Source organism: Arachis hypogaea, chromosome 6 (genome assembly GCF_003086295.3).
Source record: "Arachis hypogaea cultivar Tifrunner chromosome 6, arahy.Tifrunner.gnm2.J5K5, whole genome shotgun sequence".
In the NCBI taxonomy this organism is placed as follows: Eukaryota; Viridiplantae; Streptophyta; class Magnoliopsida; order Fabales; family Fabaceae; genus Arachis; species Arachis hypogaea.
Window position 1 is genome coordinate 60,585,604 of NC_092041.1, and position 24,344 is coordinate 60,609,947.

Genomic DNA, 24,344 nt, shown 5'->3' on the forward strand with positions numbered 1-24,344 from the left:
TGTTTTTGGGTTTTGAAAAGGTTTTGAAAGAGAGAAATGGATTGTAGAAATTAATAAACTAATAATGAAAAAATCTCTTGGCAAGGTATGAAAACTGGAAGTTCTATCCTAGTTATCCTTATCAATGGTGATGAGATTTATACTTTTGCTCCCACTAAGTCAACCTCTAACTATGAAGGTCAGTTAAGTGGACAAATTAATTTAACACCTAAAGTCCTAGTCAACTCCTTAAGGAAAGACTAGAGTTATAGGAATCTAAATTAATCAGCAAAGATAATAATTATCAATCACGATGAGTTTGACAACTCAAGAGTCACCAATTAATCAACCAGAACCAAGAATATAGAAAACTAAATTAAAATCATAAATATCTGGAATACCTCAAATTGAATGAAGATGTCAATTCTAACATGGAAAAGTTCATAAGCCAATTGGGCAACATAAATCAAATACAAATAAAAGCTCCAGAGTAAACAAAAATAGAAGAGAAACATAAATTATTAAACCTGGTATGAAGGAACAATCCTGATCCTAATAGAAATCCTAATCCTAAATCCTAAGAGAGATGAGAGAACCTCTCTCTCTAAAAACTACATCTAAAACCTAAAATTGTGAGCAATGATTGAATGATTTGATTCTGCTCCACTCTCAGCCTCTAATATGTGTTTTCTGGGCCAAGAACTAAGTCAAAAACAGTCCAAAAATCACTCCCAGCGCTTTCTGGTTCGTACAGGTCGCGGCAAAGTGACGCGGAGGCATCGTCCACGCGTTTGCGTGGATTGAGATTCGCAGCTACGATGTGTGTGCGTCATTCACGCGTCCGCGTTGCCTAACTTCGAGGCAACTATGGCAAATTATATATCGTTGTGAAGCCTCGGATGTTATCTTTCGAACGCAACTGGAACCGCATCATTTGGATCTTTGTAGCTCAAGTTATGACCGTTTGAGTGCGAAGAGGTCAGGCTGGACAGCTCAGCAATTTCTTCAACTTCTTGTATTCCTTCCACTTTTGCATGCTTCCTTTCCATCCTCTAAGCCATTCTTGCCCTGTAATTCCTGAAATCACTTAACACACATATCAAGGCTTCGAATGATAATAAGAGAGGATTTAAATAAAAGAAAATAAAGGCCAAAGAAGCATGTTTTCAATCATAGCACAGAATCAGGAAAGAAAATGTAAAACATGCAAATCATATGAATAAGTGGGTAAAGAGTTGATAAAAACCACTCAATTGAGCACAAGATAAATCATAAAATAGTGGTTTATCAATCCCTCCATGAGAAGTTAAGATGGTTCCTCCATGAGGAGTTGTAGGTGTTTCTATAGGATTCTCCCATGTAATTCACCTCCCCCATTGTGGGTTGATCTGGATCATAAGCATCTCCTTCATAGGAGGTGTCTTGAGAGATCATGTTGACCTATTAGGTCAAGATCTTATTCTGAGCGAATATGGCATTCAGAGTGTCAACTTCCAGAACTCCTTTCTTCTGAGTCACCCCGTTGTTCACAGGGTTTCTCTCAGAAGTGTACATGAATTGGTTGTTTGCAACCCTTTTAGTGAATTCCTATGCCTCTTCAGGAGTTTTCTTCAAGTGGAGTGATCCACCAGCAGAATGATCCAGTGACATCTTGGACATCTCAGATAGATCATCATAGAAGATATCTAAGATAGACCATTCTGAGATCATGTCAAGAGGGCATCTCCTAATCAGTTGCTTGTATCTTTCCCAAGCTTCATAGAGGGATTCACCTTTTTTTTGTCTGAAGGTTTGAACTTCCACTTTGAGCTTGCTCATCTTCTGAGATGGAAAGAACTTGGCCAAGAAAGCATTGACCAACTTTTCCTACGAGTCTAGGCTTTCTTTAGGTTGAGAATCCAACCATATCCTAGCTCTGTCTCTAACAGCAAAAGGAAAAAGCATAAGCCTGTAGATCTCAGGATCCACTCCATTGGTCTTAATAGTATCATAGATTTACAAGAATTCGAATAGGAATTGAAGTGGATCTTCGAGTGGATGTCCATGGAATTTGCAATTTTGTTGCATTAGAGAGACTAATTGAGGCTTAAGCTCAAAGTTGTTTGCTCTAATGGCAGGTATATAGATGCTTCTTCCATAGAAGTTAGAAGTGGGTGCAATAAAGTCACCAAGAACCTTCCTTGCATCTCCTCCATCATTATTATTGGCTGCCGTATCTATGATTTCAGCTTCTTGTTTGAATACCTCTGTGAGGTTTCCTCCGGAGTGTTGTGCTCTAGTCTCTTGCAAACACTTTCTTAGGGTTCTCTCAAGATCAGGTCAGGAGTAAAGAGAGGTTCTTTGTCTCTATTCCTGCTCATAAACAAGAAAAAGAAAACAATGAAAGAAGAAAGAATGGGAGCTTCTATGTCAGAGTATAGAGAACTTCCTATGAGATATTTGAAGAAGAGAAAAAGAATGAAGGTAGAGGAAGATTAGATAGAATTCGAAAACAAAGAGGGGGAGAGAAGTAGCACTATTTTGAAAATAAAGAAGAATGAGATTTTAAAATTTAAATATTTTTTGTTTTTATTTTATTCATGTAATTCGAAAAAGAAGGCAGAAAAAGAGAGAAGAAGTTTTCAAAAATAGAAGAGAGAGAAATTAGTTAGGAAGTTTTGAAAAAGAAGAAAGAGAAAGGATAGTTTTAAAGAGATACCAAACATTTAAAATTAAAATAAGATAAAAACAAGTAACTAATTAAGAAAGATTTGAAAATAAGATAAGATAGAAGATTTGATAAAGATTTGATTTTAAAAATTTTGAAATTTAAAAGTTGGAAAGAAAAAGTCAACAAGATAACATAAGATTTTGAAAAGATTTGAAAAAGATTTGATTTTGAAATTTGAAATTGAAACAAGATAAGATAAAGATATGAAAAAGATTTGAAAAAGATAAGATACGATAAAGATTTGAAAAAAGATTTTTGAAAAGATAAGATTTGAAATCAAAATTCAAACTTTACTAACAAGAAAATACTAACTTAAAAATTTTTAAATCAAGATAAGAAAGGAACAAGATTTTCAAAAATTTGAATAAAGATAGAAAAGATATTTTTTATTTTTTTCGAATTAATAAGAAAGAGAAAAACAAATAAAAGACACCAAACTTAAAATTTTTCAGATCAAAGACACTAATTTTCGAAAATTAAGAAGACAAATACCAAAAGACACCAAACTTAAAAATTTTAAGGTCAAAACAAGAAAAGAAACTAGAACAACTTGAATACCACGATGAACACTAAAGAACAATTTCGAAATTTTAAAGAAAATAAATAACACACAAAGGACACCAAACTTAAAAACTAACACTAACTCAAACAAAAGACAAAGAAAAGATGGATTTTAGAAAAAGTTTTTGAAAAAGAAAATAAAAGACACAAAACAAAATAGTAAAATGTACCTAATCTAAGCAACAAAATAATCCGATAGTTTATCAAACTCAAACAATCCACGACAATGGCGCCAAAAACTTGGTGCACGAAATTGATTCCGCAATATTCGCACATATAGACCGGCAAGTGCACCGGGTCATCCAAATAATACCTCAGGTGAGTGAGGGTCGATCCCACAGATATTGTTGGTTTGAGCAAGCAATGGCTATCTTGTAGATCTTAGTCAAGCAGATAACAAAGATGATTGTTGTTGTGAAAAATGCATAAAACAGATAAATAAATGAAACGTTACGAGATAGGTGTGAAATTAGTGGTAAGATAACGGTTGAGGCTTTGGAGATACTTCTTCCTTCTGGATCAACTTTTCTCACCATCTACTCCAACTTCTAATTGATTCATTCCATGGTAGGCTGTAAGCGACTAACGCCAGGTCAGTGGTCATTAATCTCCTCTGCTTTAGGTCAAACGCCGGGACAGTGGTCATCCAATGTGAGCGAGGATGAAGCTCTAGCAATCCGTTCCCTTGGTGATCCTACTTAAAACGCCACAGACAAGTTCGGATCTTCTGGATCAGAGAATGTTGCTACAATGATTCTAGCCTATACCACAGAGGCCCTAATCGCCCCGTACCTCGGCTAAACTGATGTCTCGAGAAGTCTCTAATGAAGTCGTGGATTAGCCGTCTAAAAGATGTATAATCAAGTTTGTGGTTCAGTACTATCCCGTCAAGGACTCGCAAGAACCCATGTAGAATAGGGATGACGGTCAAGTTACACTCTCAATTCATTTAGGATGAAGAAGGAAGATACATCTTAGAATGGAATCAAGCATAGATTGAAATAGAATAGTGATATTATTAATTCATAAGAATCAGCAGAGCTCCTAGCCTTAATCTAGGAGGTTAGTGACTCATACTGTATAGAAAGTAATGTAAAACGTGTAGAGTGTCCAAGAGCTGAGGTAGAAGATCCTAAACATGGGTGATCTCCTCCTTAAATACTAATCTAATGACTAAGTATTATAGAAATATGATATACTAGACTTAGAGGTGCGAAAATCCACTTTCCAAGCCCACTTGGTGAGTGTTTGGGCTGAGTTTGGGGTGTCTCCACGAGCTAGTACTCCTTAGGGGCGTTGAACGCTGGCTTGGGACTCTCTTTTGGGCGATGGACACTAGCTGCTCCCTTTTGGGGGTTGGTAGCTGGCGTTGAACGCCAGTTTTGGACCTTCATTTCCTAAACAAAGTATGGAATATTATATATTTTTGGAAAGCCCTGAATGTTAGCTTTCCATAGCCATTGAGAACGTGCCATTTAGACTTCTATAACTCCAGAAATGCTCCTTCGAGTGCATGGAGGTCAGAATCTGACAACATCTACAGTCCTTTCTCTGTCTCTGAATTAGACTTTTTCCAAAGCTCATGAATTTGAAATCATAAGAAAACACCAAAACTCAAAGTAGAATCTAAAAATATGAATTTTGCACTAAAACGTATGAAAACATAATAAAACATAAACAAAACATAATAAAAACTATATAAAAATGATACCAAAAAGCGTATAAAATATCTGCTCATCATTGGGCCGCTAAGATTGGAACCCGAGTGCGCAAAAGAAAAGTTGGTAAAAATTCTTCAACTTCAATAGATAATGTTCTCTTAGTTGATGGTTTGAAACACAATTTGATTAGTATTAGTTAATAGGAGGTATTTTAGTAAATGGGGACGAAAGACGGACCTTATAGAGACCTATTATCATTCTTAGTTACAAGTTAGTTTTAATGTTTTTTATGTTGAGATTTCTCAATATTATAATCTTTCATAATCAATTTTGATACCTTATTTTATTTAGTTATACTCTTTCTGAATGTAATGAAACACCTTCGTACCTCAACAAAGCGATAAGTAGAAAACATTTCAAATGTTCTATGGTTTTAAATATTTCATTGTTTATAGTTATCCATCTCAATCATAATATTCATAATATATATTATGATTGAGATTAATGACTAAAACTAATTTTATAATTGAAATCAATAGTTAAAGATACTGAAACACCTAAAACCACGGTACACTTGCTTCCCATAATATTTTTGCACTGCAAGATGAGATTGGACTGAACGAACAAGTTTGGTTCCTTCCGTTGTGTTTATACTTTATAAATTATAATAGCTATTCATGTCCTATCCTATTAAGTATCATTAGAGTAAGAAACCAATTATGCGAATCTTCTAGAGGCATTTTTCATACGGTGCATATCATCGTGGGTTTCACATGCTGGTTTTAAAGGGTATCTGATTGCCCCAAGCACCCAAAAAAAGTGAAAAAAAAAAAAAAGAAGTCGCTGTTCAATTCCTTCTCCCGAGTGGAACCGATGGAGCAACCGATTACCTTTTTTTGTAGAGAAAAAGTAAAGACAAATAAATTTCTAACCGAAAAACAAAGTCCTCGTTGATGGATTAATTGAAAATACAAAAATGTTCTTCACCTTTTAAAATAGGAGATATCTAAGAACCTGCGGGGAGCTATTTGTCTTCACCCTTTTTTTTTAATGCCTTCTCATTGTTGGGTTAGGTTACAGCGAACGATGCGGCTTTTTTGCTTCCTCAGCCATCCGAAGTTAAAAACCAAAGTTAAATGTTTTATGGTTTTACCCTTCTATTAAAGCTGCTTTTTCGCCCTAATTAGTCACAATTTCATGCAGCTAAATAAAGACAAAAATGTTCTTCACCTTTTAAAATAGGAGATATCTAAGAACCTGCGGGAAGCTATTTGTCTTCACCCTTTTTTTTTTAATGCCTTCTCATTGTTGGGTTCGGTTACAGCGAATGATGCGGCTTTTTTGCTTCCTCAGCCATCCGAAGTTAAAAACCACAGTGAAATGTTTTATGGTTTTACCCTTCTATTAAAGCTGCTTTTTCGCCCTAATTAGTCACAATTTCATGCAGCTAAATAGTATCAGAGGAATGCAATGAGAATCGACGAATGCTTCAGCAGTACAATGGTCACAAAGGCCCATTTTATATCAGCATCATAAAGCCTTGATAATGAATAATTAAAATGAACCTTTAGTTCGAATGCTGAGTGCCCAAACATCAACATTCCCTAAAACCATATCAAAACCGTGACGACAATGTTCCAAACATTAATTCCTGCAGTTGTTCTTGTCAACTAATTAAAGGCATGGGACTTGGACTTCAGAGTAAATTTTAGAACTCGCTCTTTTTTTCTTTTGAAATGGGTGTTCCAAACATTATATTGAGTCACAACTTAATCTTAGAAGATTGCGTTGACCAAGAGTTCCAATAGAAGTCCATATCTAATGACTAATGTTTAATTTTAGCATGATTTAAATATAATTGATTCGTGAGAAACAAAAGCAGAAACAATATATAAAATAAAATAAAACAAATAATGTCAATACTGATGCAAAATTTGAGCCGCAAAACAAAAACTCTCCAATTTATATATACTTTGAACACCTTTTCCCGAGTACAAAAGAAACAGAATAATAAGCACAAAATTGTTTAACCACTTTAGAGACCGGTTAGAGGCAACTAGTGTAGCATGCATATCACAGCAAAATTTAGTATGTAGAGTAAACCTGTCTTGTGTCCCTCAGTAAACTTATGATTCTCCATCAAAGTAGAGGCGTAAATAATCAGTCCTGTTCCTGTGAAAAATGGAAAAGGTCCAATCAATCACCATACCATAAAATTGTAAACTCACTTCTCCAATAGACACATTGTAATTTTGAACAAACTAATGACAGATCCATTCCATAAGGCTTACCATCTTGATGCCGCCAGCTACTGAGTTCTCAGATAAACATTTAGCATGAACAATTGGCCCCACATTTCTACTTTCCATCTCACCATTTCTATCTAAGTTGTTTATGTAAACAGCACCTTTGAACATCCATTCATCCCTCTCTTGACAGTACACATCTTCAAACAGATCACCACACAATACACACAAGCACTGGCTTTCATCAGCTGGAACCATAGCATCAAATGGACTCCTGTCTGTTTCCTCGCAATAATCGTCTACAGAATCACTAGGCTCAGACAGAAACCAATTCTCATACCATTTTCTGGATGCTCTAATTAGACCATGTTGCTCTCTTTCTCGTGCAAAATGCCACTCCAAGTGTTTGTTGAACTGTTCTTCCTGTTTAAGCTTAATACCACAAAATCTGCAATGATGCTGACTATCATCCAATAATCCCTTGATTACAGTGGGATGCATCTCTCGAACTATATCAGGCTTAAAATCAAAGCCGATGATATTCCTTATTTTGGTGTTGGTTGATTGACTTACGATCAGGGAGGCTTTTGCATCATCTTCCACAACTTTAGAGGATGTTACTGGGAGAACTGTGGAACCAGTAACTGAAGGAACTGGCAATGAGCTACTGGCAGTAATGCTTTCAGTACGGGCTTCCAATTGAACCAATGCCTCTGTTGGTACCTTAGTCGATGACTCCGAATCTGTAGATATCAAACCTTTTGCAACCAGTGAGCTTAAAAGGTTTGCAATGGGATTCAAGGAATTGTTTTTTCTAGCGGTTGAGGTTGGAGCTGACACAGTGCTCATGTTAGAGGAAGTTGGTAATTTTGTAGAGACCTTTGGTTTCTGTCCAGTATTTGCTTGTGATATGTTATCCAGAATAGAAGAATCGTCATCTGGAGGAACTAATGTTGACGGTGATGCAACTGCAGATACCGAAGAAATTAATGTGGCAGACGAGGGTCTACCTGATAGAGCTGGGCAAACCCCTAAGTCAGATGGAAGATTCTTTGTAACTAGACTACTACTTGTACCAGGAAAACTATTTGTAATTGATTTGTTGAGGAATCTAGTCTGCACAGTTGCAGCTGACAAACTACTTTTTGATTGTTCTGAACTTTCACTGGCCAAAGAGACTTTAGAGTGGAGAGGCTTAGTTTTTGCAATAACTTCAGTCTGGGAAGAGACCAGTGGCTGCTGCTGATGCCTTGGCAGAAAAGAAGTCTCTGAAGATAAAGGACCATGCAAATCCTTTTCTCTAGATCTATGCAAACGACCAACTTGAGCATTGGGAGGAAGGGCAGCTGGTTGATCTCTAATGTATTGTCTCTGCAGATCTCCCAGAAATTGTGATGTTTTAGAAGCCTTCCCATTGTCTTGCTCCAACAAATTTTGTGTTGGATGAGGGTGGAGCTTTGTTACAGGCAATGATGCAGACTGCTGCTGCAAAGGTGACTGCACAGAAGTGGGTTTTGTTCCCATGGAATCAAATTGCTTTTGTCCCATAGTTTCAGACATATCTTTGGTTGCATTTGGCATGGAAGACTGATTTGGCATCCTGACAACCAAAGAACTTGTATTAGCTGGTAAGCAACCTAAAGCTGACAACAATTTTTCCGAGTGACCTGGCCTCAGATTCAACTTTTCATTCGATCTCTGCTCCTGCAATTGCCATGGCAATGATGAATGCCCCCCAGATGCAAATGATTGTTTCCTAGCAGTAGATATTTCTCTATCATGGTGCAAGATTTGGGATTGATCTCCATCCTGGACACGGAAACAAGTCAGATGTAACATGACATATAAGCTTGTCATTCTTAGCACTATTGAAAATATTTATGGAGTCTCATTACCCTTCTTCTCCAATTATAAGAATTAACATAGCACAGAAGATAGAAGGCAATGTGAGAAAATCATATTAAAAGGGGGTTCTAAGTACTTACTAGAAATTGATGATAAAACAAGGTGGTAAAGTTATATAGTAATGCTGTAAAACAGACCTAGGACCGAGGAACAGTGTTTTGGGAACAAATTCTTCAGTGATCAAATCCACAAAGTGCTGAATTCCCAAGGTCATGAACCCTGCTATAGAAAATGAGGACTTTCATTGATCGCTCTTATCCCCCGTGATATCTTTCCTTTTTAAATTCCCATAGCATAAGATAATACACCTAATGTAAATAAACACTAATTTATCCAAGAGTATCTTTTGGAGGGGTGATAGAGAGGAAGTGGCATGGTCAAGCTCAAGTAAACTATATTTGGAAGAAACTTAAATTTTAAGGAGAGAATAGAATGGCAAGTTAGGGACACCTATTCCACCCTTGCAGCTCAAGGCTACATTTGTCCCAACAAACTGGGGAATCAAGGAAGGATTGTCAATTTATCATGCATTCCATTCCCAACCTTTATTAAACTGGTACACATTCAACCATAAGGAGGACATCATCTACTACACTATATAACAAGCCACTTCATTTCATTGTCTATAAAAACTCCTAGATACAGCCTAAGACAACCAACCCATAGATGAAGATCCTAATGAAAAGCAAGTAGTGAAACCCTAATATAAATTGGGCCAGTATGTCATCTGTCATAAAATCACAATCAGACAAGATAACTTGAAGTTGCAAAAATTAACAAAATTGATGGACAAGGACACCATCCATGTATAAACTGCAATTGGATGAATAAATTTAGGTGGCAAAGTGCAATAATCAAGCATGCTTACCAAATTCTCATCATCACCACCCATCCATGGTTCTGTATTCATGTTGTTGGCAATGCTGGCTGCACCATCACCAATCATTCCAGAGTTCATTTCATCCCACATGAATTCCTCTTCCTCAGAATTTTTCCAGCTACCTGGCACTACACTGCTCTGTATGCTAGTTAAGTTTTGTGTTGGCTGATGATGTGCACCCAAGTTCATCGACTTTGGTGCTTCACGATTCGAAAAACCAAGCTTCAAACTGAAACCATTACTTTGATTAGACGTGTTCTCTGCCACGCTGATTCCTGCTTTATACCAAGTTTTATCATGTCCCAGCTCAGTAACCCTACTGCCAGTTGTTCCAATACTTGAAATACCAGAACTATTTTTTATGGCCCCATAGGATTCAGCTAAACTCTTCTCAGGAACAGAATTGTTATATGCATCTCTTTGAATACGCTGATTAGAATGCAAGATAAACCATTACACTCAAATATGACAATCGATAGAATGAATACCAGACATAAGAAGAAAAGAAATTTACCCTACATACATGCATGTTAATCCTAGGATCTAGCCACGGTCGTGAAGCACCCAAAACTCTACTTGACCTCTCTGAATCCTCATTTGAGTTCAAAATAGCTCTAGTCGTATCATTAGCTACTCCTTTAATCTTCATGACATGAAAATGGACATGATAGAAGAAATAAGTACCTGACATATGATATAAAGAGGTATGTATGACTAAATTATACAGATGATATCTACTCGAAACTAAGCATATTCCCAAGCAATACAGTGTATGAATGAGTTGTCAAATCATGATACATAGTATGAATCACAAGGCTTCTTTGGAATTTTGAATCATTTTTTTAAGGTATAGTGTCAAGAGGAGATGTCGGGTGGTCTAAACATGCATAAATACAACACGGGAAAAAGTATTCAAAAGATTACCTCTATCTCAAGCTAACAAGATTAATATATTAAACCATATAAACAACAATAAAACCCAAAATATATCCAAAGGAAAAAAGGTCAGGATATTTCATATTTACAAAAAGTAAAGGAGTTTTAGTTTCTTAGAAAGTTCATATTTACAAAGATGTGGAATGCAGGACTATTGCATTGTGTCTCAAGTGTCTCAGTAAGAAGTAATCAAGATCAGAATTTTGTTGCATGATATATCTTCAAGTTCAATTTTAATATCCAAGAAACAAGAATGAGAATTCAATTGATCACCCAAAAAAAAGGTAGTCCAATCCTGAGTAACTCCACTCAAATCCAACATTTCAAACGTTTATACATTTTAGGTGCAATCATTTCACCCACCCTGCTGGACTGCTGAAGACGCTGTCGTTCTAAATACTTAGGATTCACATGGATGCTATGAGCTGGGCGTTGTGACTGTGATTCACTTCTGAGTGTAGCAGATGAAGAAGCCGAACCATTGACTGCAGGTGTGAAGCCAAGTTCCTTTTCAATCATCTGAAGGGTCTGCGGAGGAAAGTATCCCTTCCAAGTTCCAAAAAGATGCCTCATACTTGAATGGACAGGTGGATCAACCTGTTTGTATGCCTTGATGAATACCTAAAATGTAAAGGAGTAACGGGCAAGTACCTAGTTAAAAATAGGTTGTAAAATTAGAAAAAATATCTCAGCAAAAATACAAAGAGAATAACAGTTACCAGTAGAACAAGCAGAATATTCATATTTAATGAAATGCAAGAATTCTAACTATCTTTTTCGATGTGACCTACATAGTGTAAAACCTCATAACCTCAGAATTTGGACTATTCATTGTAGATCATATAATAAACAAAGTGATAAGTAGTTTCTAGATAAAGGCATTAAAGGTCAACAAAAATGAAAACAGAACAGATATCTGACCTCAGGTAGTCTGGCAGCAAAGTATTTTATATAATCCCGCCCAATATTCTTAACAATACTGTCCAAGAGATAAAGAGATGGAAGCTTTTGTTCATTTGGAACCTGGATAGTCATTAACACAAATTTGAATCGTTAAAGCGATGAGACAGCTTTTCTACTGTGGAAAAAATTAATAAGCAAAGAAACAGATACAACACTGCCAAGCCATATCTAAACAAGGGTAACAACTAAAGCCTAAAAAGTATGAGCAAATTTCATTGAAACCAGACTTCAGAGCACTGATTATAATAGGAAACAGTAGTGTTCATTTCCTTTGCCATATCCAACAACAAATAAAAAAGAAATGAAAATTTTCAAAGTTTGTAAACCCCCTGTTTTATACAAAGTGATGAAAAGAGAATCAGGAAAAATGTAGAGCACTACTTTTTAATGATACTCCTACAAAACTGCCATCACCAAGCAAAGGATAATTCTTAGTTTTTCTTTTTACCTCTTGATTGAAAAACTATAGATCTTTATTCTCTGAAAACCTTAACAATTAACAAATGAAACTTGATTGAATTGGGTTAAGCATAAATGCTTTAAAAAAAAAAAAAAAAAAAACTACCAGAAAAACATCTCTTTTTCTCATCTACTCCCAGGACTGCAACTCTTCCCATTCATTACTTGCATCTTAGATTCTTACCAACTCAATTCAATCCAAAGAATTAAAAATGGCACAATACATGAAAACAGATTGTGAAAAAAACAGCATAAACAAGCGCACAGTGCAAACTTTAAAGGTTCACCTCTAGAATGTTGGTACAAACGGTGCCAGCAATGGCCTTCGCAGCAGAAAGGTTCTCTCCTGCAATGATGGTCAAGTTCGTAATTATTGGCTTCGAGTTGAAAGTGAGCTCAGCTAGCGCGGCCTTGTACTGAGATACAAGCTCCTGGTGCGGTGGCGGTTGCGGGTGGTACCTGTCGCTGCTTTCGGAGTCCCTGTCGCTGTTAGTTCGGAACCTCGCGGTGGCGGAAGTCAACGGTGTAACCGCAGAGGACGGCGGTTGCCGCGGCTGAGAAAACGGTCGGGAAATGGGGTTGGAACTGCTGTCGAGCTCGTCGATCAATCGGGGCTTCTTGGCGCCCGGCTCTCTCGATCTATCGAACGATCTACGCGTGCTCTCCATGTTCATGTATTAATTAAAAAAAATACGTATATATATGAAACGAATGTAAAAACCCTAATGTAGTTTCAATTAAGCGAGGAGCTTGCGGGAACAAGATTCAATTGATTTACCGAACGAAATAGCGTCCGGTAATTGGTTCCCGCGCAGATTTTATTGCCAGGTGGAGAAAAAGAATGAAAAACAGAAGAAAACTGAAAGAGGGAAAAGACAAAATCTACCGGGGGGATTGGGTTAAACCCTAATCTCCAAATCCAGACAAAAAGGAGGGATAAAAAGAAGGGGGTTGAACGTTATATGAAGGACGCGATTAGCATCAAGAGTGAAGAAACTCATCGGTAGTAACTCCAGGTTAGTGAACTGAACTATCAGTGTGACCTTTCCTCAATCTCAATTCGAACTGTTTCTTTCTTTCTTCTTTTTTTTTTCTTTTTTCCTTCCTTCTTTTTTTCACTTTCTTTCGTTGATCAGAGTATTGATTTAGTCATTCAATTCAATTCAGATGCTCCCCTTTTTTTATACATAGTAGATCTGATCTCAGACATTCTTGAAATTATAATTCCGACATTAATTGAATATTTGCCATAAGAGATTTTTTTTTATACTATCTCTGTTTGTTAATAAATTTATGAGTAAATAACTATTTTTTATCATAAAAAATTTAGATATTGATAAAATTGATCACAAACTATTAAATTAATATTATACTAATAAAAAATAAATTTTATTTGACAAAAATATTTAAATGTTAGATTTTTATTGACTCACTAAAAAAAATATATATTTAATTTTTCAAATGTTCCTTCTATTTTTAACCACTTAAACATTTAACTAAATTACATTAACTATAATAAAAGATAAGCATTTGTTTTAAAATAAAAATAAGCACATCAAAATCAGAGTAACAAATATTGAAGAATCAAGTAGATTAAGGGTTTGTTTAAGTGAACTTTTAAAAAAAAAATTGAATTATCTTTTTTAAAAGATTTTATAAAAAAATAAAAGTAATTTTATGTTTTAATATCTTATGCAAAAAGATTTTTTTAATTTATCAATTATGTTTGGGTATAATAATATAAAAATATTTTTTTGTTTATTTATTATGTGAAAAAATATTTTTTTAAAGAAAAAGATCTTTTAAAAAGATATAAATTGTACCTTCTCAAAAAAAAATATTTTTTATTTTTCTAGTGCTTTTATTTTTATTACTAAAAATTTACCAAACACGCTAAAAAATAAAAAAATCTTCTTTATTGAAAAAAGATCATTTTTATTAATCTAATGGCGCCCAAACAAACACTAAAAGAAATTTTTAAAAACAAAAAATTGAACCAGCATTAATAATTGAGCACCAAATATGGTATTATAATTACCTAATTCTTCTCTGAAAGAATAAAGGAAGAAGAAAGTGAATAAAAAGATGAGATAACTATCAAATTAGTATTGGAAAAATTTAAACGTTGACAAAATAATACTTAAAAGACATTATTAACAAAAAGATCCCTAAATAATTTTAGAATCCGACAAAAATAACTAAACGTTAACTATCTCCGTTTCTGTTAACGAAAAATGCTGAGGTAATAAATTTCAATGATAAAATGGAAAACTCACAAAGCTATATAATTATGAGGTACTTTTATTTATTATTAAAATTTAATATTTAGAAAAACTAAAATCTCTAAATAAAAAAATTCCTAAATCATTAACCCTAACATTTAGATAAACTCATCGTGCTGCAAAATCTATATCTCATAGCTTCTTCTTCTCCCCTTCACATATGATGGCGGTGGCGCAATAGAGTTCCAGGAGAAATGGTAGTCGTAGCAGCTATAACACCCTACCATTCATTGCCTTATAAGTCATAATTCTATTATGGTTTAGTTCTACAACTCAAGCTGTGATATAAATACTTATGTATAAAAAGGAATATTATACTAGAAGTCTGTGAAAAGATTTAAAACTTCAAGGAATAAGACAATTCGCCAATCATTCACACTTGATGGTAAACATAAGCACGTCAGAAAACATAGATAATTAAAAGCTCGAAGGAAGGATAAGAGTAAAGAGACACACACATATATATATATATATAAGTATCTACTAGTCTCAGCCCGCAAAGATTAGGCCGGCTAGAGTTACAACAGTAAAATAGTTTGATAGACACGACTTATCTCTCCAAATTACATCAAAAGCCTCTAAAGGCAAGTTCTTAGAACAAGCTCATAATATAAATTTTTCAAAAAGAAGGAGAGAGTCTAAAATCAAAGTGGAATACAACAACAACAACAACAACAAAGTCTTGTCCCACTAGGTGGGGTCAAAAAGCAAAGTGGAATAAAAGGTCTTTTTCGCTGTCCTTCCAGATAAACCTCCCGTTCACTGAGAAGCGTCAGGACCTGCATCTGAAAAGTAATGATTCCCAAAATAGGTGAGAACATCATCCCTTACGGGATTCTCAACAGGGTTCAAGCCAAGGGTTCTTTCTAATCCGAACAAGGTAAATAAACTAAGTCTCAAATATATTAGTAACCTCTCAATCTCAGTTCTTCCTAATACAAGCCATCATCTCTCTCATTATCATAGTTTTTGAATTTCAATAATTCAATATCAAAACTTAGTTTCAATGTTATCAATTTATTCTCACTTTTTCCTCAAACTTCAATCACCACATCTCATCAGAAACAACGCTCAGCATTACCACCACCAGCATAAAGGATCTCAAAAGGCAAGCCAAATACAAAATACACACCCAAATAATACACTCAAATACAAATTATGTATGCATGTCCTAATAAGAATAAGCAACAAAGTCCTAAAACTAACAAAAACTAACAAACAAACAAAAAGAAAATATTTACAATAACCAATAATAAGGCACACGTTTGTAATTTTCCGGCAACGGCGCCAAAAATTGATGGGGGAAAGATCGTCGGAAAAGATTTTCACTAAAATAGTAACGTTGCAAGTATAGTTCTAAAGCGACAATTCAACCCCAATCAAATTTAATATGTTTGTTACTAAAACAAACCCAATAAAATTAACCGAAGTATTAAACCTCGAGTCGTCTCTCAAGGAATTGCAGGGAAGTGTATTTATAATTGGTTATGAAAAAAAGTATATTTTTGGGTTTTTTTAAAATAAGGAACAAGAAAATATAAATTGCAAGAAGAATAAACTAATAATTAAGTAAGCTTTTAGCAAGAAAAGAGAATTAGAAGTCCTATTCTAATTATCATTATCAATTGTGATGGTAATTGCCTTTTTACTTTCACTTAGTTGACCTCTAACAATGAAGGTAAGTCAAGTGAGAAAAATCAACTTAGGTTCACAAGTCCTAATCAAAGACTAGATTTAGTGAAGTCTAAGATAACTAGCAAGTCTCAATTACCAAACAACAAAAGACTTTTGATAACTCAAGAGTCTCTAAATAATCAATCCAAGTTAAGAACATAAAAATCTAAATTAAAATCCTCCCAAGCATTTTATCAAACACTTGGAAGGCAAAAAATAAAAACATGGAAAACTAACAAGGGAATATGAAATCAAAGACCAATAATTGCAAGGAATCAATAATAACAAATGGAGAGAGAAGTAAAAAACATGAAATACCTCAAATTGCATTAAAAAGGAAATTGAACTAACATGGAGAATTCATAAACTAAATTGGAAAAATAGAGAAATCAACAAGAGGGATAGATGAACTAAAGTACTAGAATAAATAAAAGTAGAAGAAAAACTAAATTAAAGCATAATAGAAATCTGAAATTCAGAAAGACTAAACCTATAAACCTAAAACCCAGAGAGAGGAGAGAGCCTCTCTCTCTAGAAAACTACATCTAAACCCTAACTAATGTCAATGAATGTTGAATGATAAGTGACAGCCTGATTCCCCCACTCTGCAGCCTCTAATATGTGTTTTTGGGCTTGGAACTGGGCCAAACAGAGCCCAGAAATCGCTCTAGTGAGTACTGATATCTGCAACACGTGACGCTTTATCGCACGTGACACTTTGTCACGTGTAGTATCACGTGTACGCGTCTCTTGACAAAATCCTGGTCATGCATACGCGTCGCTCCACGCGTACATGTCGCTCATCTTCTACGCCAATCACGCGTACGCGTCGTCCACGCGTGCGCCTTGCTGCCAGCTTCTCAAAACTTCATTTTCTTGTGTTCCTTCCACTTTCACATGCTTCTTTCCATCCTCTAAGTCATTCTTGCCCCTAGAAACCCTGAAAACACTCAGGAAACATATCACAACATCGAATGGTAATAAGAGGGGATTAAAATTAGCAAATTTAAGGCCAAAAAAGCATGTTTTCAATCAAAACACAAAATTAGGAAGGAAAATGTAAAACATGCAAATTCAATGAATAAGTGTGAGAATAATGTGTAAAATCTACTAATTTAAGTACAAGATAAACCCTAAAAATGGGGTTTATCAATTTTCCCACACTTAAACATTAGCGTGTCCTCATGCTAAGTTCAAGAGAATAAAAAGAGTGAAGAGGAATGGCAGGATGTATGAGATGCAGCTTATCTAAATGCAAGCTACCTACATGCATCATGCTATTCCAATTACTATATATATATATATATATATATATAAGCATATATGTGGTCCCAGTTGAATTGAGTTACTTAAAAGAATTCACAAACTTGCAAGACAAGCAATGATCATGTATGGACATATAACTTGCAAGACAAGCAATGATCATGTATGGACATATGAAAATGAGCAATTGAACCCTCACTGGATGTGTGTATAAACTCTAATCGCTCAGGTGTTTGGGGTTAAACCACTCAAATCTCCTCTAATCATGCTTTCAAAACTTTGTTCTTATCTAGCCAATCAATAATTATCTAGTGTACAACTCCAAATATCATGAGGACTTTTCAAGGTTGTAATGGGGCTACGGTAAGGGTGAGGATATATGTATGACCAAGTGAGCTATCATATGAATCTTTGACTAACCTAAGTTCTCACCTAATACATACACACTCTTTATAATTCTAAAATCAAGCCTAGCTACCCAAAATCTCACTTTTGCATATTTTCACATACTCATGTATCAATTTTAATTCCATCACATATGCATTGATTTTCTTATTGAACTTAACAATTTTCTCTTTTTTTTCTTTTTCTCTTATATATATATATATATATATATATATATATATATATATATATATATGAAAGCATAATACATCAATGCATATAGTTTCTACAATTTCACACGAGTATACACCCAAATTCTCAATATTTGTCAATAAAAACAAAACACATTCTCATCAACCAAAGTTCTCATATTTTCCCACACTTATTTGACACACACTCACTATCTTAAGCTAACCAAAGATTCAAGTAGGACAATTATTTTTTTTCGCTTAAGGCTAGTGATGTGGTAATATAAAGAATAAAAAGGGGTTAAAAAGGCTCAATGTGGCAACAAAGGTAAATGAAATGGTAGGCTATTTGGGATAAGTGAGCTATAATCAAATAATAGCCTCAATCACCTAATTGCATTAATATATACTAAATAATTGACATATAGAATGGAACAAAACATATATTGCAATCATAGAGAAGAAAATACACAAGACTAAAAATCATGGTTAAATAATGTAACCATGCAATTAAGCTCAAAAACTCACGGATTATGTGTTCTTAGCTCAAAACCTATATTCCAAACTATATATGCATCATGCAAGTTTCAAAAAGTTTTAACTCAAATCAATGTGAATCTTAAATGCCCGTTCTAAGAAAAATGAGTTTCTTGAAAATTTCAACAAATTGACCAACATCTATTATTATATATATACTAAATGAAATGTTGTGATTATGAAAAGCTAAAAGTTTTTAGTTTACTCCCTATTTTCAATCAAACCAAATTCTCATATGCAAAAGGGTAAACTAAGTTCAATAATCCATATTTTCCAAATCACAACTAATAAACTAAAAGTGCAATTCAAACTAAGAATCTAAGATATATACAAGCCTAAAGTACAAAATGTAACAAAGTAAAAATAAACAAAAGTACAATAAAATAAAAATGTGCAAGTACAAAAAATAAACAAAAAATAAAAACAAAATAAAATAAAAATATGAAATGGTTCACCAAAATATAGTTTGGCGACCTCCCCACACTTAAATCAAAGCATCGTCCTCGATGCTCTCAATCAAGCTGGGTGAGAAGGATCGTCGCCTACTGATCCGTGGCAGCTGTGTGTGTCTGTGACTCTGTCAGATGCCCAGGCTGAGTCTACCCCTGATGTGTAGCCTCCGGCTGTGCCTCATCTTGTGCCTCCTCCTGCTCATCCTCCTCCTCAGAGTGCCCTGAGGATGTGTCAGGCTCAGAAGGTATGTCAATATGTCCAGAAGTCAGAATCAGCCTCAAGTATGCATAATGTCGCTTGTTGCGACGCTCAGACTGCTCATAACGTCGCAACAAGTGCCGCTCCATCCGATCCATGCGCTCAAAAAGGCGCTGCACAAGGCGGTAGACTGGCTGTGATGCAGATGAAGGTGTTGCTCGAGATGGTGCAGATAGTCCTGTAGCAGCTAAAGAAGTAGTCGGCTCAGTTGCTGCTGTTGTGGCCGCTCGGTCTCACCGTCGGGCTACTGAGCGGTCACCAAACCAGTCTCCCCAAGGGATAACCTTTTTCTTACCGTGAGCGGCTGGTGCCTCATCGCCCTGCTCCCAGGGTACCTCAGCCCGGTGAGCTAGCTGTGTGGCCAAACATGGGAATGGCAGGTTGCCTCTAATAGTGGCTCGGTACATACATCTCTTGATAAGTCGCGGAAGGTACAACTCCTTCCCTTCTAAGACACACCAAATCAAAACTATCATATCAGTCAGGACCTTAGTAGCGTGGGTACTAGGTAACATAGGTGCATAGGATCTACTACCAGAGCTTGGCCTCCTTTGTCAGATAATTGAACTTAATGCCTCTCGGAGTCTCTTTCTTGGATCCTTGCTCCCTAGGGGCATGAGGAAGGGCAACCGTACAATGCACTACGTCCCAATCAAAGCTCATGCATTTAATATCCTCCTTAGCCTGATGGAAGGCATCTTATCACTGATCTTAGGCTGAAAATGGAGGATGTCCTCAATAACTTCCTCTATAATCAGAATCTGCCTGTCTCTGAGATGAACAGCATCAAGGGTCGCTCGATAGAAATTGCAATAGAACTTCTGAACCCAAGATTCATTCACTAGCACTAGCTCTCTATCAAGAAATACCCAACCCCGATCCCCAATCTGAGGCTTAAAAAATTGCCTCAAATCGGAGGGTACAACGAGTTTCTTCTTTACAATGAAGTTTCGCTTATCAAAGTGCGTACATCTGAGCTCACAGTATAGGTTGGCAAACTTATATGAGTTGTTAGAAGGTGTAGCTTGGTCAGCCTTGTCCTTCTCATTAAGCTTCCGCTCAGATAAGCCTAGGGTCACCGGCTCAGTGGATGGCTGTGACCTTTTTTTCTTACTGGAAGTGGCCTTGGCCTTGCCTTTCCCTCTGTCAAACATCTTGAAAATAGAGATTACAGGATACAGATTATTAAATAAAGTATAGGAAAGAAAAGCAAGTAAATAAGCAAATAGACAGGAAGCTAGAAACAAAAAGGGTATTACCCGAACTTAAAACAAAATTAAAAACAGAAAAGAGTTTCAAAATCAATTGGTCAATCAAGGTTCTATTTGACATAGAATTTTGTCAAATAGTTCCTTGTTGCCATCAAACAAGTATTTCAGATAAAGGGAAGCAAAGAAGGGGTGGAAATGCTAGCCGACCAATTCATGAATTGAATTTGGCAGTAATAAAGTAGGTGTAAAGTCAAAATGTGCCAAATTCAGTTCACAATTGGAAATTGATACCATAAAGATTTTCGAAAAATTTGACAGCATTCCGGTAGTAAATTGAGCGTTCCCAGATTAAAACAGTAGCAAACAACAATTCATATCAATTTAGAGAAATTCAAACAGATACAGCGAACAGTAAATTCATATGATTCAGATAACATTAAGCTAGAGTAGCAGAGCAGCAATATACAGCTCATATGAGTTCAAAACACTTCAGACAAAGCAGAAACTATAATTTCATATGAGCTAATATGCATATTCAAATAGGTGCAGCAAGCGCAGTCAAACAAATTAACTTTCCTATGAACCCATATACACTTAAACTCACAAAAACCATATACATAGCTTCATAGGAATTCAAAAAGTGAGCTAAAATTTAGCAAGAGCAAAAATACAGCACCACGATAGCAGAAAGGGATAAAAATAATGGACTCAATCAATATTTCTTTATTGAATTCAACCTGCAATGATCATTTCTAAACAACAACTATTATGCTTGCAGTAGCATTAATTCAATGAATTACTCATAACTGATTCCAACCATGAAGTGAAAATAGGAATAAAGCTTCAGCAGTAATCCCAGTTTAAACTCACACATTGAGCATATATCACATTCAGAAATTGATGTAACTGGTACAAGAATGCAAGCAGCATTGATAGCACAAACTCCAAAATTCATCAAAGTTATCATGATCCAGGGTAACATTCAGAGAGAAAAATGCAATCCCTTCCACTTACAAGCAGCATGGGTCTAAGAAATTACATATGACAGAATCCAACCATGGAATTCGAATTAAAATAAGAACTCAGCAGCAATTTCAGATTAACCAAACCAGTAGCAAAACTTAGAATAGCATAGGGCACTCATTAACAGCAACAGATTTAACCAATTTCAGATGCTAAATTAACTAATACTAAAGCAGCATGAGTTAAAAAAAACCTAAATCCACTACAACCCAATTAACTACCTAACCACCTAATTCAACTAAGCTAATCCAATCAAACATCAATCTAATCAGCTAACACTAACATGAAAATTAGGTAAAGGAAATTTAAAAACAGAAGCAGAAGTTGAAACAGGTGGAACATGAAACCTGGGGAGAAGCAGAACAGAGATGGGCAGATGAAAGGAGAATGGAGAAAAGTAATGCCGGCCCAAAGACGGCGACACGGTGTCAACAAACAAAAATAGGATTGCACAGGGACGGCTCTGATTCGGGTACAGAGAAGGTGAAGCTAAGTGAAATGGGGAAGAAGAATAGAAGGGATAGGGACGAAAGATGGTGGTGATGCCGGCGGTAGGGGCATGGCCGTGGCGGTGCTTGGTGAAGGCGGCGGTGAGTGCTCCAATGGAGGGAAGAGGAGAAGAGTGAAGGCTGAGAGACGTTGGAGGGAGAAAGAAGAAAAGTACGCGAATGGGTTAGGGCTTTCGCGTCTGGGGTGTTAGTGAATTCAAATCCACGTGTACGCGTCACTGACGCGTGCTCGTGGGTGGTGAAAATTAAAGGTGACGCGTATGCGTGAAGCAAGCGTATGCGTCGGGTGAAATAGTGCTAAACGCACAATTCTAGCACCATTTTCGCGCAACTCTCTGGAACTTTTTACTAGAGAGTGAAATTTGCATCGACGCGTACGCATGGGTCACGCGTACGCATCACACCTTTTTTTTTTGAAACATACCAGCTATTAAATTAATGGCAAACATGATTAAACCAGTAAAACCACAATTTAAACTAAATAAAATAACTAAAAATGAAAATTTAACTCATTACCAATGCAAACAAAAGAGAAAATAAGAAGAATATACCATGGTGGAGTGTCTCCCACCTAGCACTTTTAGTTAAAGTCCTTAAGTTGGACATTCGGTGAGCTCCTTGTCATGGTGGCTTGTGCTTGAACTCGTCTTGAAACTTCCACCATTGCTTGGACTTCTAATAAGCTCCAACATTTCCGAGTGAATTCATCAAGCTTTGATGAAGTTTTTCACAAGTCTTGAGCTCCCAAAGTTGATCCTCTTGTATGCCGGGATCCCAAATCTTGTTTCTACACACGTCTTAAAGTGGATCATCCTTGTTCCAACTGGGTGGCAAGCAAACCGAATTCCCAGTGCAGTAATAAACCTTTCTCTTAGATTCAAGCAAATTATCCCTAGTCTAACCCTTGCATCTAGCTCTTGAAATCTCAACCTTGATGAGCCTTGATTTGCAACTCCTACCACTAAACATCATTCTCTTATGCTTAATTCCATAAAGCTTCCTAAGTTGTCCATCCGTTTCAAGCATACCATACTCAAGTGGGATTGTAAAGTGAATAGAGATAAGTTTTAACCAGTCAACTGAAGGATTAGTTGGTAACCTAGGTAGAGAAGTCTCCAACGATCTTGATAAAGCAAATTCAACTCCCGTCCATCCCTTTCGGAAGATTTCCATCTCCACATCATTCTTCAACCCTATTGGAGAGGGTTCTTCAAACTCATGGAGATCATTTGTGGATGCACATTCATCACTAAGAGGGCTTGATTCATGATCATTATCACCAAGGAAACTTCCTTCTTGATCTATTCCATCCAATTCTTCATAAGGAACATGCCTTGGAGGTTGTACACTAGCCTCCTCAACATCGATTTCAAGCTTCTTGGAGGAATATTCTACAACTCTAGATTCCCGTGGTGGTTCAGCATCTCCTAAGTCTTCAACAACTTCTTCCTCTTCAACAATTACGGCTTCCTCCAATTGTTCTAGTATAAAATCACATTCCTTATTTTCCACTGGAGTTCCTAATCTCTCCTTCATGCTACGCTCTTCATTAGATTCTCCACATGTGGCCATGCGAGTTCCTTGAGTGTCCAAACATTGGAAAGCTAATTGACTTACTATCTCGGTTAAGGCAGCCGTGAATTCTAGTACCTCCATTTGCATATCTCTTTGCTTTTGAAGAAGAACACCAAGGGTGTCATCCATTGGAGATTGGAGTGGATATGAGGGTTCATTGCTTGAGAGAAAAAGTTCATGATAAGAGGGTGGTTCAAAATGATACGGATGTAGCGGTTCAACACTCTCCATCTTTTCCACTTGTTGCACAACACACTCATCTGTTGAAATGCTTTGTTTATTGCATGAGTCCCATGGGTCCAACTTTTGATGGATGGTTGCTTGAAGTTGATCCATTGCTTCCTTGAGACGATCCTTGGACTTTTGTTCCGCTTGGCTAACATAATTAGGATCATATTGCTCTTGGGTTGATGGATATGGACATTCTCTTATGGAGGGTTGTGGTGGAAAAGAAAATTTATCTTGTGGTTGAAAATTTTCATACATTGGAGGTGGTGTATATTGAGGCGGTAGTTCTTGGGAGTAATTGGGTTGGAATTGTGGTAGTTCTATGTATGGCTTGTATGGCTCATAAGGCTCTTGGTATGGTGGGTAAGGATTGGGGTCATATGGGGGTATTTGGTAGCATGGTGCTTGTGAGTACGGTGGTTCAAAATTATGTTGAGTAGGGGGTTCATAGGCACATGG

General features: G+C 36.1%; 1 protein-coding gene and 1 non-coding gene across 5 annotated transcripts; one reads left to right on the plus strand and one right to left on the minus strand.

The window, feature by feature from the left end:
• Positions 1–1,687: 1,687 nt before the first annotated feature.
• LOC112699794 (small nucleolar RNA R71) lies at positions 1,688–1,791 on the plus strand. Its single transcript, XR_003152732.1, has one exon. It is a non-coding gene; the product is annotated as a small nucleolar RNA R71 (small nucleolar RNA).
• Positions 1,792–6,844: 5,053 nt separating this feature from the next.
• LOC112696636 (polyadenylation and cleavage factor homolog 4) lies at positions 6,845–13,534 on the minus strand. Of its 4 annotated transcripts, none has more exons than XM_072197024.1 (7): positions 12,588–13,534; positions 11,800–11,901; positions 11,242–11,529; positions 10,466–10,585; positions 9,931–10,371; positions 7,203–8,966; positions 6,845–7,083 (listed from the first exon to the last, which is right to left on the minus strand). In XM_072197024.1, the coding sequence occupies exons 3-7, from the start codon at positions 11,449–11,451 to the stop codon at positions 7,072–7,074; spliced, it is 2,547 nt and encodes an 848-aa protein (XP_072053125.1). In that variant the 5' UTR covers positions 11,452–11,529; positions 11,800–11,901; positions 12,588–13,534; the 3' UTR covers positions 6,845–7,071. The 4 variants fall into 4 exon arrangements, with proteins under 4 accessions (XP_072053125.1, XP_025605248.1, XP_025605247.1 ...); XM_025749463.3 differs by having other exon boundaries at positions 10,457–10,585; XM_025749462.3 differs by having other exon boundaries at positions 11,242–11,499; positions 12,588–13,532.
• Between the last annotated feature and the right edge of the window lie 10,810 nt (positions 13,535–24,344).

What these genes read in the sequence shown, in the direction of transcription:
- LOC112696636 (XM_025749461.3), bottom strand. Translation starts at nt 12,974, where the DNA reads ATGAACATGGAGAGCACGCGTAGATCGTTCGATAGATCGAGAGAGCCG. An exon ending in TTTGTACCAACATTCTAGAG is followed by an intron (nt 11,902 to 12,587) that starts GTGAACCTTTAA and finishes ATGACTATCCAG; the next exon opens with GTTCCAAATGAACAAAAGCT. An exon ending in GTCTTCAGCAGTCCAGCAGG is followed by an intron (nt 10,586 to 11,241) that starts GTGGGTGAAATG and finishes CATGTCATGAAG; the next exon opens with ATTAAAGGAGTAGCTAATGA.